We start from the raw sequence: 14,640 nt of genomic DNA, 5'->3' as shown, positions 1-14,640 counted from the left end.
GGGTGTGGCAGTCTGGGCAGTGAGGAGGGGGGCAGGCAGGCGCCAACCGGAGGGTAAGGCCAGACTGGCTGGCGCTGGGGACTGGCAGCCGGCCACGGCACTGGTGAACGTTCAGCAGACGGTCCCGCGGAATTAAGCTGCTGCCAGCTAACAGGGCTGAGGGAAGTGGGGCCGCAGACCAGGCTGTCCTGACTGTCCACCGTGTCCGTTCTCAGAGGTCGCCAGGGTCCAGTCTGGACTCCTGGGCGGGGAAGAGGGTTATCTACAGTTGCTGTACATGCCCTCCCAGGGCGCCTGCCCCCGGCCCAGGCACCTGCCATCGGGCCTTCTGCGGTGACAGCACTGGCATCCATTAGTCTTGGCGGGCGGGGCCCAGGTCTGGGCCAGAGGGCACTGTGGAAAGGCCAGGTCCTCCACTGCCGCCCTGGCGCCTGGCCCCGCTCTCCCAGTGGAGGAAGGACTTTCCGGTTAGCTGCAGGGCAGTTTCTGGACCCACGGGCTGATGTGATGGGAAAGACCGGGAGGGAGGATTTCACTGCTTCCAAGAAAAAGGATTTTTTTTTCAAATGTTGCCCTCCACCCCACGCCACCCCCCTTGGGGTGTAAGGGATGAAGAATGTTTGGCTTCTGCTTCCCAAAGTCCCAGCATCCGAAGCTGGGAGCTGCCCTTTCACCCTCTCCCTCCACGCCCCGTCCTGCTGCTGTTGCCACCACAAACTGGAAACTCACCCGCAAGGCCCCGGAAAGCCAGTCAGCTGCTGAGGGGGTGCCCAAGAGTTTATTTTAAGGATCTTCTCCCTCACGCCCCAGTTCTCAGGGCCTTCCATGGCTGAAGCAGCTGGTGGTATTTGTGTGCTGGAGATCAACTTACCCTCCTGCCCAGCCCTGGGCGGGGGAAAGTGGGGCCAGGGCAGAAATGAAGGTGGGGCTTTCCCGAGCTGGTAAGAAACTCCGGAAACCAGTGCGAGCTGCGGAGCGTCCAAGCCCCTTTCCCCCAGACTCGCTGCATTTGGATCTTTTCCCCCAAACCTGAGCTGCTGTGCCCCATCCTGGCAATATTCCTGAAAGGCAAAGGAGGTGACTTAGGCTGAGGTTGGGTGGGTGCTGGGCTGCACTGGGGAGGATCCAGGGTGTGGCAGTCTGGGCAGTGAGGAGGGGGGCAGGCAGGCGCCAACCGGAGGGTAAGGCCAGACTGGCTGGCGCTGGGGACTGGCAGCCGGCCACGGCACTGGTGAACGTTCAGCAGACGGTCCCGCGGAATTAAGCTGCTGCCAGCTAACAGGGCTGAGGGAAGTGGGGCCGCAGACCAGGCTGTCCTGACTGTCCACCGTGTCCGTTCTCAGAGGTCGCCAGGTCCGTGTGAGCCGCCAAGAGGCATTTTGTGTAAACGGTGCGGTGGCCTCTCCCTGGCTAGAAACTACTGGGCCCGTCTTCCTGACCACGTGGACGTACTGCGAGTGGCACACTGACCCCCTCCTTCTGCTTCTACACTCACGGCCCCAGAGTCCATCTCCTATCTCCCGACACCTACCCCCAACTGAAATGTCCATGTCCCCTACCCACGTGTCTCCCTTTCTAGGACCCAACAGCCTTCTGGCTTTTGCTCTGGCCTATGTGGGGAGCTGAAAGGCCTGACCCCTCTCCTGGGCCTGAACTGCCCTTGGTCTCTTCTAACATCCACCCCTCACTCCCATCAGGGTCCACACACATGCAGCCATGAGACTGAATGAGAGGAGAATGAGGGCAGGTGTGAGGAAGCTCACGGGCCTTCGTGTGCAGCCTGCCAGCAGTGGGTGAGCAGAGCTCTCTCTGCATTTTCCTGGCCTGACCCAAACTTTTGAGTCACGGACCCATCGCTTCTTACAAACCTTTGAGATTTCTCTGTGCCAACAGAAGGTGGTTCACTCCATATGCTCAGGCCCGAGTTGAGCCCCAGGGTGGTGTGGTGGAGGCTCCTAGGAGCTCGGCACAGAGGCTGAAGCCCCCATACCCTCTTTTCCTCCCGCCCCCAGGGGAGCAGGAAGGACAGGGCCCAGGAGCCCTCAATGTCTGTACCGAGGAGAAGGCAGGGTGGGCAGGGAGTGGGGGAAGCTGGCAGAGTGAAAGGGGCACCACAAGCAGCTGGCTCAAGGGAGGGCCTTTGCTTAGCGCCTTGTGCTGGAGTAGCTGTCTGCTGAGCTGTAGCTCCGGCTCTGGCTCCGGCTCCGGCTCCGGCTCTGGCTCTGGCTCTGGCTCCGGCTCCGGCTCCGGCTCCGGCTCCGGCTCCGCGAGCGCAGGCTGGGGCTGCGGGAGCTGCAGCTGCTGCTAGTGCGGGTCCGGCTGCGGCTGCGGCTGCGGCTGTGGCTGCGGCTGCGGCTGTGGCTCAGGCTCCGGGAAGAGCTTCGGCTGGCTGAGCGGCTGTACCAGGAGGAGGTGCTGCTGAGGCCGCTGGACGAAGAGGGGCTGGGCCGGTAGTAGGGGATGGGGCGTTTCCGGGCACTGCAGGGACCAGAGGGAGACGGCATGAGGGCAAGACTCCTCCCAGCCTCAATCCACGGAACACAGGCACTGACCCAAGAGACATTTCCCAGCTCCTCAGGAAAAAAAAATTCCCATACTCTTCCCTTGCAGTCCTGAGAACAACAAGGAGATGCTTTCAGTCTACTGCTGATATGTTTTGAAAAGTCATAATCTCACTTTTTTTTTTTTTTTAAACACAGCAAGGCTGGGCTCAGGGAGAACCTCCAGCTGGCAACAGTTTTGTTTTGCTATTTTTACTAGAACCTTCTATTTATGGCAAAAAGAAGAGGCTGATTTTCCACTCACTGTAGTGCATCAAGTTTCCTTTTGAAATAAATGTATGGACCTCTTAAAAAAAAAGCACATCTATTTACAGAAAATTAAGTAAATGGTACACTTAATAATCAGACAAGGCAAAAGTGGGGGGTGGAAGTTTGGGAAACACTGAATGGGTTCATCATGATGGACTATTTGGGGTTGAGTATGGAAACCAGAGCGTCTTTTGGAAACGCAACTCTCTTCCTCTCAGCCTTCCTCCAAGTCCATTCCAAGGATACCTTCGAAAGTCAAGGCAGTGGGTGTGGGACTCCCTTCCTGCGTGCCAGGCCAAGGCAGGGTGCTCCGTGAGGCATTTGAGAAGGCAATGCCATTACCCCCACCTTACTAGCTGGGGCACAAGCTCTTCTTCCCCCCTTCACGCCATCTCCAGGGAGGAGGCGTGGGAGGCCAGGATCCTTGCGGGTCTCTGGACTGAGTAGCTCACCCTTGGAGGACCTGGAGGAAGGCCAACCGATTGTCAAGAGCCATTTTTAGGGCAACATTCAGCCATTCTCTCCATTCCAAGGTCTGAGAAATTTGTGTCCATTTAGACCTCAGGCTTCTCTTCTAGGGCCTTTCTTGTCCAAGACTTTATCTGTTACAGGAATCTTTATCCATCTAGACTGACCATTCAGTCCATCACAGTGGAACACAGTGGGCTCTACTGTTCTGCATGTAAGTTTAAAAACTGCATTCACATCTCTTTGCCCCTTTTCATTTCATCCTTATGATACTTCTGGGAGTTATTTCCTCCAATAGTTCATGGGTGAGAAAACTTAGATTCTGAGAGATGAAGAGACCTTCCCAGCTCACCTGGAAAGTGGCAGAGCCAAGATTCCTCTCCGAAACAGTGCTCCTCCCCTTACTCACTAGGGCTCCCTCCCAGTCTTTTTGGCACCTAAACAATCCAGTTTGCCCTCCCTACACTTGGTTCAGGGTATAATTACCTATGGGTCTATTCAAGCCTTGCATTCGGGCTGTGGGTGTAAGGGCGGAGGTCTGTTGCCACCCGCCCGGCTCCGCCCCCACGCAAAGTCCCGGTTCTGTTCCTTGCTCGGGTCCCCATTCCAAGGCCGGACCTCTTTCTACGGCCCAGCCCCGCCTCCCCCGCCCCTGCATGCGCAGATTCCGGCCACACCCGATCCCTCCCGCTGGGCTCACCCCTTTGCCAGCCACTGCATTCTACCCCACCCCGCCGGCCTAGGCCCCGCCTCCACGGCCCCGCCCTCTTCTTGCAGGCCCGCAAGGCGGCTGAGGGTGCTGACTCGCCCGAGGCTTTGAACGGAAACTTCATTTCGGTGGCTGATGGGGGGCAGGGTGTCCCTGAGCGCCCACAATCCTGCAATCCAGCCCCAAGGAGGCCTGGGGAGAGTCCGAGACCCCAGCGGGTGGGAAGGGAGTGGAAGTGAGGGCGGAGGTGGGTGCCTCCTGGCTTCACCTCGTTATTCTCCGCGCCTCCAGGTGGCTCGGGGAGTCTCTCCGGCGCTTCCGCATGGGCGAGTAGGACCGACGTCTCCGCCGCGCTCGCTCGCGCTCCCGCTGCTGCGAATCCTTCTCGCTGTACTTGGGGTCCCGCTCCCTGAAGGGGTGCGGTGGGGATGTGACTGGGGAGCTGGGGCTGGCCTGGTTTTTCGGTGGGAGGGGGTAACTCACTTCCTCCTTACCTTTGCCCTCCCCCCCGCTGGGGCAGGGATGGGGTCTGCGCGGGGCCCCCGGGGAGATGGGAGGGAAAATGACACGGCTGTAGGGAGAGTCTGCATGGATGGGTGGGTACCCGAGGCGGGGGAGGGCCTTGCAGCTGGACGTGTGTAGGGGTGTCAGCCTTTGAAGGTGGGCATTGCAGGGTGAGGATATGACTGTTAGGTGGGCCCAGGTGCCGAGTAAGAATCAGAACCTGGGGGGTATGGACATAGGGATGAGGGGTAGTATTAGGTGTGCGAAGAGTCTGAGGGCTGGGGTGTGGCCGTTGGGGTGTTTGGGGTGAGTACATGAGAACGCTGGGATGTACTGGGGGCCTGACTGCCACTCCAGACACGGCAAAGGGAGCCACTAGGAATGCTGAGTCATCTCCCATCCGTAACCGGCAGCGCTTGACCTGAGAGGAACTCGCGCGGCTTGGGAGACGCTCCAGAGAAGCGAGTCGAGGCGGCGGTGGCAGACAGGAGGGTCCGAGAGGGGACTGGGAGGCGGGGCCTAGCCTGACGGGCGGGGTCAGTGACTGGGGGCGGGGCCGGTACCTGCTGGGACTGTAGCGGGAGTAGCTGGGGCTGCGGCGGGACCTAGAGCTTCTGCTAGGCGGGCTCCTCTTGCCAGAGCTGGAGGAATAGCTGGGAGAGCGGGAGGAGGACCTGCAAGAGAGGAGACAGCCTCTGAGGGGCCTGCAGAGCTCTGCCGGGCTTGCCCCGTCTGTCCAGCGTCTTATTCAGCTGGTCTCCAGGCCTTTTTATTTCTGGAGGCCAGGCAAAGGAACCAAGCCCTTACCTGAGGATGAAATCCCCTCCCTTTTGGATGGTTAATAATGATATCAACAACTTCCCCTTACTGAGTTCTTCCTCTCCTGGCCACGTGTTAGCTGTGTGACCTTTGGGCAGTTGATTTCACTCCTCTGGGCCACTACTTTCTGATCTGTAAAATGGGGGTAATTGTACTTACCCCATAGAATTGTAAATTAAACGTGTAAATTAGGGTAAATTACTTAGCATCTTGGCATATAGTCAGCACACAGGACATGTTTATTATTATATGAGTATTATATATTCTACTATGTGCCAGATTTTGAACTAATGTTCTTTTTTCATATCTTTAGTGGAGTATAATTGCTTTACAATGGTGTGTTAGTTTCTGCTTTACATATATCCCCATATCCCCTCCCTCTTGAGCCTCCCTCCCACCCTCCCTATCCCACCCCTCTAGGTGGTCACAAAGCACTGAGCTGACCTCCCTCTGCTATGCAGCTGCTTCCCACTAGCTAGCTATTTTACATCTGGTAGTGTATATATGTCAGTGCTACTGTTTCACTTCGTGCCAGCTTCCCCTCCCCCTACTGTGTCCTCAAGTCCGTTCTCTACATCTGCGTCTTTGTTCCGGCTCTACCACTAGGTTCATCAGTACCGGTTTTTTCGATTCCATATATGTGCGTTAGCATGCGGTATTTGTTCTTCTCTTTCTGACTTGCTTCACTCTGTATGACAGACTCTAGGTCCACCCACTTCATTACAAATAACTCAATTTCGTTCCTTTTTATGGCAGAGTAATATTCCACTGTATATATGTGCCACATCTTCTTTATCCATTCATCTGCCCATGGACATTTAGGTTGCTTCCATGTCCTGGCTATTGTAAATAGTGCTGCAACGAACATTGTGGTACATGTATCTTTTTGAATTATGGTTTTCTCAGGGTATATGCCCAGTAGTGGGATTGCTGGGTCATATGGTAGTTCTATTTTTTTCTTTTTTTTTTTTGCCGTACGCAGGCCCCTCACTGTTGTGGCCTCTCCCGTCGCGGAGCACAGGCTCCGGACGCGCAGGCTCAGCGGCCATGGCTCACGGGACCAGCCGCTCCGCGGCATGTGGGACCTTCCCGGACCGGGGCAGGAACCCGCGTCCCCTGCATCGGCAGGTGGACTCTCAACCACTGCGCCACCAGGGAAGCCCGGTAGTTCTATTTTTATTGAACTAATGTTTTGTGTATATTATCTTATTTAATCCTCAGCATTTCCTAGGGTTAGGCACTATTATCAATCACCATTCTATAGATGAGGACACAGAGGCAGAGAGAGATGATGTATTGGGTTGGCCAAAAAGTGCCTTTGCTTTTTAAGTAAAAATAAAAGACACATTTTTCATTTTCACCAGGAACTTTATTGAACAACATATTCACCCTTTTGTTCCACTACCTTCTGCCATTTTTCAGGCGACTTCATAATTCCATCTTCCCCAAACTTTTTATCTTTTTGAGCCAAGAACTGTTCCAGATGCCTTTTACAGTCTTCCAGGGAATTGAAATTTTTTCCATTAAGAGAATTTTGTAAAGACTTAAATAAATGGAAACCCGAAGGTGCAATGTCTTATTCAAAGGTGGCGGATGAATCAGAACTTCCCAGCCAAGCTGTAACAGTTTTTGCCTGGTCATCAAAGAAACATGTGGTCTTGCGGTATCCTGATGGAAGATTATGCGTTTTCTGTTGACTAATTCTGGATGTTTTCCATTGAGTGCTGCTTTCAGTTGGTCTAATTGGAAGCAGTACTTGTTGGAATTAATTGTTTGGTTTTCCAGAAGGAGCTCATAGTAGAGGACCCTCTTCCAATCCCACCACATATACAACATCACCTTCTTTGGATGAAGAACAGCCTTTGGTGTGGTTGTTCATTTCGCTCGCCCCGCGATCTCTTCCGCTCCAGACAACTGAACAGTATCCACTTTTCATCGCCCACCACAATTTGTTTTAAAAACGGAACGTTTTCATTACGTTTAAGCAGAGAATCACATGCGGAAATACGGTCAAGAAGGTTTTTTTCGCTTAACTTATGTGGAACCCAAACATCAAAGCAATTAACATAACCAAGCTGGTGCAAATGATTTTCAACGCTTGATTTGAATATTTTGAGTATGTCAGCTATCTCCTGCATGGCATAACGTTGATTGTTCTCAATGAATGTCTCGATTTGGTCGCTGTCAACTTCACTGGTCTACCCGACTGTGGAGCATCGTCCAGTGAGAAATCTCCAGCACAAAACTTCGCAAACCACTTTCGACACGTTCGATCAGTCACAGCACCTTCTCCATATACTGCACAAATCTTTTTTTGCATTTCAGTTGCATTTTTACCTTTCTTGAACTCATAAAGAATAGTATGCCAAAAATGCTGTTTTTCTTCCATCTCCAATATTAAAGTGGCTACACAAAAATTCACCGATTTTGATGTCTTTTCTTTGAAATTTTGAAACTTTATTTTTTTAAAGTTTATTTTATATATTTAATATAATTATATTTAACACTTTTATTAATTTTAATATATTGTTTTCCTTTTAACATTTTTATTGGAGTATAATTGCTTTACAATGGTGTTAGTTTCTGCTTTATGACAAAGTGAGTCAGCTATACATATACATATATCCCCAAATATCCTCCCTCATGCACACTGATATGACAGCTGTCACATACACTCTAACAAAATTGTTTTGAATCAAGTGAAAGACAACTAAGTGCTACTAGAGCCATCTTACAGAAAAAACCAAACAAACCTTTTGGCCAACCCAATAATTTGTTCCAGGTCACTCAGCTGGTAAGGGGTTTGAACCCAGGTCTGTTTGGCTACAAAGTGCTCCTGACTTCTGCTAGACTACACTGTTGTGCATCCGGATTACTAACCCCTATGCTATTTCCAGTCTTCTTCCCGCTTGCTAATGCCCCCCACGTTTAGAGAACGACTGCCTTGGTTTCTCCACCACTTTCCTAGGAACATCTACCCTTCTTTCTCAGTCTTTCAAATAATTTTCATCTCACAGTTGCTGATTTGATCTGCTAGTAGTTCCTGCCAGGGTTCAGAGGGATTATGTGGCCATGTCTGTGTTCAGTGGGAAAGAGGGCTGTGATGGATTAGCAATGTCTGCTACAGGCACAGGAATGAGTAGGGGGGGGAGACACTCTCTCATGCTCTGTTTTTGCCAGCTTTCCCTCACAGGAATGCTAGCAAAGTTTTCCTATCCTTTTCAGTTTGAAAAGAAGTCTTGCTCTGACTTGCCGTCACCTAGGTGTTCCTTAGCCCCTTCCTACTTTCTTAGGTGATCATAATAACCATCGCCTTGGGACTCTATTCTTACATGTTGCCCAGCGTGATGGAAGGAGTGTGGACAAGGAATAGCTCCTCTAGTCTTAGTGCCCTGGGACAGTGTCCAGCTATGGCCCCTGAAAAATTTGCTTTGCCAACTTGCTCTTTGGCTATATATTGAGAGACATTATAAAAAAGAGTTACGATGAATTAATGCTTTTGGACACTTTGAAAGGACGTCAGGCATTTCTATCCACTGTACCACATAGTGTCCCTTTTCTGTGGAGCCATGTGAATCATTTTTCATACTTAAAAATCAGAAATAACTGCTCTTCCAAGCAACTGGTTCAATTTTTATCTTTTTTGTTAATAATGTAAAGGGACAGTTTCCCTTTTTGCTTTGTCTGCCAGGGAGCTCAGAGTCACATTTGCAGCACACCTCCATAGCAACAACAGTCATCCCTCGGTATCTGCGGGGGATTGATTCCAGGAGTCTCTGCAGATACCAGAACCTGCAGATGCTCAAGTCCCTTATATAAAATGGCATAGTATATTGAATACACTGGCCTTTCATAACCAGGGATGTGAAACCCACAGATACAGATGGCCAACCGTACAGAATGGTAGGACATGCCTTTGGGGCTTAACCTTCCTCCTGATTTAATTTTATTTCTCTCAGTTTTCCTTTTAGCCTGATTTGCTCTTCTACTTATGTCACTCTATCGTGTTGAATACTTCTGTTAGCTTCCTTGCCTCCTTATTTTGAATGAACTGGTCTTGAGGTAACCACCTACGTAAGCCAACTGTTTTTTGATACGGTTGCAGAAGAGGAAGAGTTGGGTTGCTGTCAGAAGTTCTTGTTTGTAGAGGGAAGCTGGACTCCATGAAGCTGTGGGTTGATTAGATTGGATGGAATCTTCCGGTTCCTGAGATTGCATGTCTCTGCATTCTGCCATATCATTATTCCACATGAGAAAATCAAACAATAACCAGGGGTTATTAGAATTGAATGGTAAAGTGAAAAAAATGGGCGCAATTCCCCTCCCTGTATCCATGCCCCTTGCAGTGTGATTTCGCAGTTCCTCCCACTAAGAGGAGCATCCCTTGCATCTATCTGGATTGGCCCTCTGACTTGCAGTGGCTAAGAAAACAACTGAATAGGTCATGCCCGTTCCAAGCCGAGGCCTTACACACTACTGCTGTCTCTTGGAACCCTGCCATCACCATGTGAACAAGCCCAGACAAGCCTGCTGGAAGATGTGAGGCCACATGGAGCAGAGATGAATCAGCTGGGGTCATTCAAACCAGCCAGCCCCCAGACAACCCACCAGCTGAAGGAAGACACATGCATGAACCCAAGAGAGAACAGAAGAAGAACCACTCAGCTGAGCCCAGCCCAAACTGCTGATCCACTGAATCAAGAACCAAGGAAAAACGTATTGATAAGGATGCTACACTGGGGACATAATTTTTATGCAGCAGAAGATAACTGATACACATGAATGCATCCTCGTGCCAATAACAACAATCAAAACTGATATTATATTCCAAGTACTGATCTAAGTGTCTTATAGTCCTCAGAACAATCCTTCAGGGTAAGTATTGTTACGGTTTTCATTTTGCAGGGGAGGAAACTAAGGCTCAGACAGGTTAACTGACAACCAAGGCCGCCAGTGAGTAATAGATAGAATGGGCATTCAAACTCAAATCTGTTCCACTCCTGTCGCTTGGTGGTCAAACGACATCTCCAGTTACCTTAACTAGCTGCAGAGCCAAGATCAAAATTGCACTCACCTTTTCCCAGAGGAGGTGGATCGGCTCCTGGAGTACCCGGGGGAGGCCCTGGGGTTCGGAGATCCGGAGGAGTGGGCGCTGGCACAGGACGAGCTGCGGGAGCGCCCTCTCATGGGGGGGCTCCGGGCTGGGGGTGGGTCCAAACTGGACTCCTTCACCTCGGTGCACTCCAGACATGGCGGCTGGAATCCTCTGCAGAGGGGAGAATGGCTGTTAGCACTGGCCCGCCCGCTGGTCCAGGGCATCTTCAGCTGCTACTCACCTCCTTACTTTGCCTCGGCTGTGGTGCTCTCAGAACCACCCCCATCCACCTTTCCCCAGATGTTAGTGGAGCAGAGATAGAGAGTAGGACACATACCACAGGGTGCATGATGGGTACGATCAAATCACATGGTGGAAGATTTCGTCCCTTTCCAGTCTTTTTCAGTACCTCTGATTATATGAATGAGAAAGCCCGGGTTGGATACTAGTGGGTTTTTACTGTCTCTTTAATGCTTGCAATCTCCCAAAGAGAGAGAGAGCAGGCCTGAGACTCAGAACCTTGGGCAGGCAACTGTAACTAACCAGAATTAAATACATTGTTTGAAGCCTATGTGTTTTCACAGGTGCAGTCTATTGAGGACAGGTGATACAAATTTTCTATTTAAGATAGTACTACAAGTTTCCTTATATTAAAAGGTGAGTTTATTAAAGTAAATAAGAGTAGCAGTAGTACCTGGATACTGAACGACTCAAGAAAGTGACATGTAGTTGGGAAACTGGCGTAGCCCATTTTGCAGATGGGGGAATGGAGACCCAAAGAAGGGTGGAGGCCTGCTCAAATTCACCCAAAGCACAGGGCCCTGTCATAGTCTCACCTTGCCTAGAGCCATGCTGGGTTCCTGTTGGTTCTCAGTAAGGACATGTTCATTGGGATTGGGCCAAGGGTCAAGTTCAAATAACATTAATATAGTTTCATCGTGACCCAGCCCCTGCCCATACTCCAGTCTCAGCTCTGGCACTTTCCTCTCTTGACTCCAGCCATAAAGGACTACTTGTCCCTCCTGGAATATTCCTATTCCCTTCCTTGTCTGCAGGCTTTAGAACATTCCCACTGCCTGGAACCCTCTTCACTTGACAACTCCTACTCGTGGTTCAGGCTTTCGACCCCCTTAAGACTGGTTGTGTGACCTCCAATGTGTTATCACAGCCCCCAGCCCCCAATGCCTCCCCCGACCCCTAGATGGCTCGCTTGGTCTTATAATTGTTGTCTCCCTCCCCCAGACATGGAGCTCCCTGGGGACAGGACTCATGTCTCTCTGGACACTGTATCCCACCAGGACAGAGCCTGAGACATATGTCCTAGGTCATTGATAAATAGCTGTGGAATAAACAGGCTGAGCCTCTGCGCATCCTGGGAGCTTCACAGCATCATCTCATTTAGCCCCCAACAACCCTAGGAAGTTGGCACTATTATTATCCCTTATTTACAGAGAAGACCCAGAAGGGTGAGTTGCTTGCTCACGGCCACCCAGAGTCCCAAATCCTGATCTGTCCAGCCCTGAAGCCCATGTCCCTGCTACCTTGCTAGCCCCTGCCTTTACTGTCTGTGGTTCCCCTGATTTAGAGCTGATGTCTCTTCCATTCTGCTCTCTGCTCATAGCTCACATGACATAAATAGCCACGGATTTAAAGATCATTTATACTTCACAGTGAAAGGCTGGGTCTAAATTACTTAATTTGACTGTCCACATAGATCAGATTAAGCAGGTAACTGCTAAATGCCATTCAGGCTTAACTCCAGTTCTGGAGACAGATCTGTGTTTCAACCCCGGTGCCGGCCCTTTATTAAGTGAGTTTCTTAACTGCTCTGAGCTTCAGTTTCCCCATCAGCTAAAAAAGAATTATAACAGAACCTATCCCATAAAGGTTTTAGAAGGAGTTTAGGAAGATTATCTATGGAAAGCACTTGGCGTAGTACCTCAGGGCTCCATAAATAATAGCTGCCGTTATTATTATTGTTGTTGTTTTTGTTGTTGTTATTGCTATTCTCGGTATTTCCTGCATAACAGCCCTGAAGTATACGAGTAGGTATCTGGGAACATCACTGCCTGTTCTTGGAGACATGGACGTTTGCTCTGGCCCAGCCCTGGCTCCCAGCCGAGCTTGGGTGTGAACTGAGGCCAGGGATGCCCCGAGGCAGGCAGATCCATCCCTCATCCACCCTCTCACCACTGGCAACCAACCACTCATCTTTTCACCGTCTCCATAGCTCTGCCTTTTCCAGAATGTCATATAGTTGGAATCGTAGAATATGCAGCCTTTTCAGATTGGCTTCTTTCTATTAGTAACATGGATTTAAGTTTCCTCCCTGTCTTTTCATTGCTTGGTAGCTTGTTTCTTTTTAGTGCTGAATAGTATTCCATTGTGTGTATGGACCACAGTTTATTTATTCACCTATTGAAGGATATCTTGGTTCCTTCCAAATTTGGGCATGAATAAAGCTGCTATAAAAACATCCATGTGTAGGTTTTCGTATGGACATAAATTTTCAATGCGTTTGGGTAAATACTGTGGTATATTTTAAAATGACAGTGACTTTAAATGTGAGACTTTCTCCTCTGATTATTGGTAAACTGATATCTGTTTTTTCCTGCCCAGCCTCCATCCCTCCTCCTGATAACAGTACCCTGCTTTTCCTTCAGAGAACCAGACATTCCCCAGTTTTAGTGTACATGGGAAGACTCATTAGCCCTGATGGTGGCATATGACAAGTTCTAGCCAAGAATACTGCATCCCCTGGGCAGTGTGATTGGTCTAGTGTGGGCAGATGACCCAAGCTGGGCCAAGCAGAGTCAATGAGCACTTGCCCTGATATTTTGCTGAAATTCTCGGGAAAGAGGCATTTTCCTTCCATTGGCTGGCTAGACCGATAGAATGTTAACTGGATGGGCATCTTTGCCAATGCTTTGGGAGGATCTGCTTGAAAATAAAGCCCAGAGGGGGGAAGCAGAACTGAGAGATGTAACAGGAAAGACAGATTCCTGATGACATATTTTTTGAGACCCTGGATCCAGCTGTATCTGAAGCTGATCTCCTTGGATAGTTTTTTTCAAAAATGATGCCAATCTCTCTCTCTCTCTCTCTTCCTCTCAAATAAAAGAGCTGGAGTCTGTGTGTGTGTTGTAGTGCTAGGGTGAGAGACTGAGATTGTGGAGCTCAGGCAGGAGCCCCTCCTGCCGCCCAGGTGCACTGACCTTGACTCTCTGCCCCTGCTGGTGGGGGAGAGATTCTCCAAAGCGGCCCCCTCGTTCTGGGGGGAGGAGGTGGTGAAGGAGTTCCCTGAATCAGAGGTGTTGCCGCTGTTGGGGCCCCGGCTCTTGCTCAGGCCCCCAGTGGGGCTCTCCTTCTCCTGACCCCGAGACCTGGCTGAGCTGATCTGCATGGAGGGTGGCGAGGAGGTGTCATTGCCCGAGTCATACTCCTGGGAGCGTCCTCGGGACGTGGCGAGCAGCCTGGCAGTTCTGGTAAAGAGAGCAGCAGCCCCCGGCCCAGTGATCTGAAAGCAAAAACACCCGTCGGACACTGCTGCGCGCTGGGTCTGCGGGCTGTGTCTAAATAACCAAGAAATGTTTACCATCATGATGTACTGTAACGAAAGGAAAGAGAGAGAGGAGAGGAAAGAAGAGACGCCAAAAAACAAAAGCACAAATTCCTGAAAGAATACCACAGAAAAGAGATCCTTTTTTTACCCCCTGCTAGGATAACTGGAAGATTTAGGTATCATGCAGAGAAAAAAGCATGCGATCCAGATTAAACAAAAGAAAAAGGAAATTATACAAAATTTAATTTCTAAGGAATTAAACGAAAGCAACAACTTAAGAGAAGGGGGGGGTGTAAACACCCTTAACCTAAAACAATAATAAAAATAAAGAAAAGTGGGGGGAAAGAAAGGAGGCTATGGGCCTGAAAAAATATATCTTGAAACTTAAGAACAAAAAAAGGAGATAGAGCCAAAATTTTAAACGTCAACCAAATCCTCAACAAAAAAAATTGACTTTTTTTTTTTTTTTAAAGAAAAAGTTGCCCAAATAGAACCCTAAACAAATATCACATGGGGAAAAGAAATGAAATAAAGATGAGAGGTTTTTTTTTAATATAAAGTCAAGGTCACAAAATGATATCTTAGTAGTTTTCAACTAAAGGGGAGAAAGAGGGGGGGACCAAAAAAAAAAAAAAAAAGGAAGACAACCTGTCGGACGGAAAACAAAAAAAAA

The 14,640-nt window shown here is 49.8% G+C and overlaps 1 protein-coding gene across 1 annotated transcript in view; it reads right to left on the bottom strand.

Annotated features, from left to right (window-relative positions):
• Positions 1-2,144: 2,144 nt before the first annotated feature.
• The window catches only part of SRRM4 (serine/arginine repetitive matrix 4), a 166,760-nt gene continuing 154,264 nt past the window's right edge, over positions 2,145-14,640 (bottom strand). The window contains exons 9-13 of the mRNA XM_007464864.1: positions 13,621-13,922; positions 10,385-10,576; positions 5,055-5,165; positions 4,256-4,396; positions 2,145-2,478 (exon numbers count right to left, since the gene is read on the bottom strand). Of these exons, the coding sequence (XP_007464926.1) occupies positions 2,145-2,478; positions 4,256-4,396; positions 5,055-5,165; positions 10,385-10,576; positions 13,621-13,922 (1,080 nt within the window). The remainder of the gene's footprint in view (positions 2,479-4,255; positions 4,397-5,054; positions 5,166-10,384; positions 10,577-13,620; positions 13,923-14,640) is intronic.

The sequence above is a fragment of the Lipotes vexillifer genome, unplaced genomic scaffold, assembly GCF_000442215.2.
Source record: "Lipotes vexillifer unplaced genomic scaffold, Lipotes_vexillifer_v1.1 scaffold2030, whole genome shotgun sequence".
Lineage (NCBI taxonomy): Eukaryota > Metazoa > Chordata > Mammalia > Artiodactyla > Lipotidae > Lipotes > Lipotes vexillifer.
The sequence above is the reverse complement of the archived record's forward strand: the minus strand, read 5'-3'. Positions and strand labels throughout refer to the sequence as shown.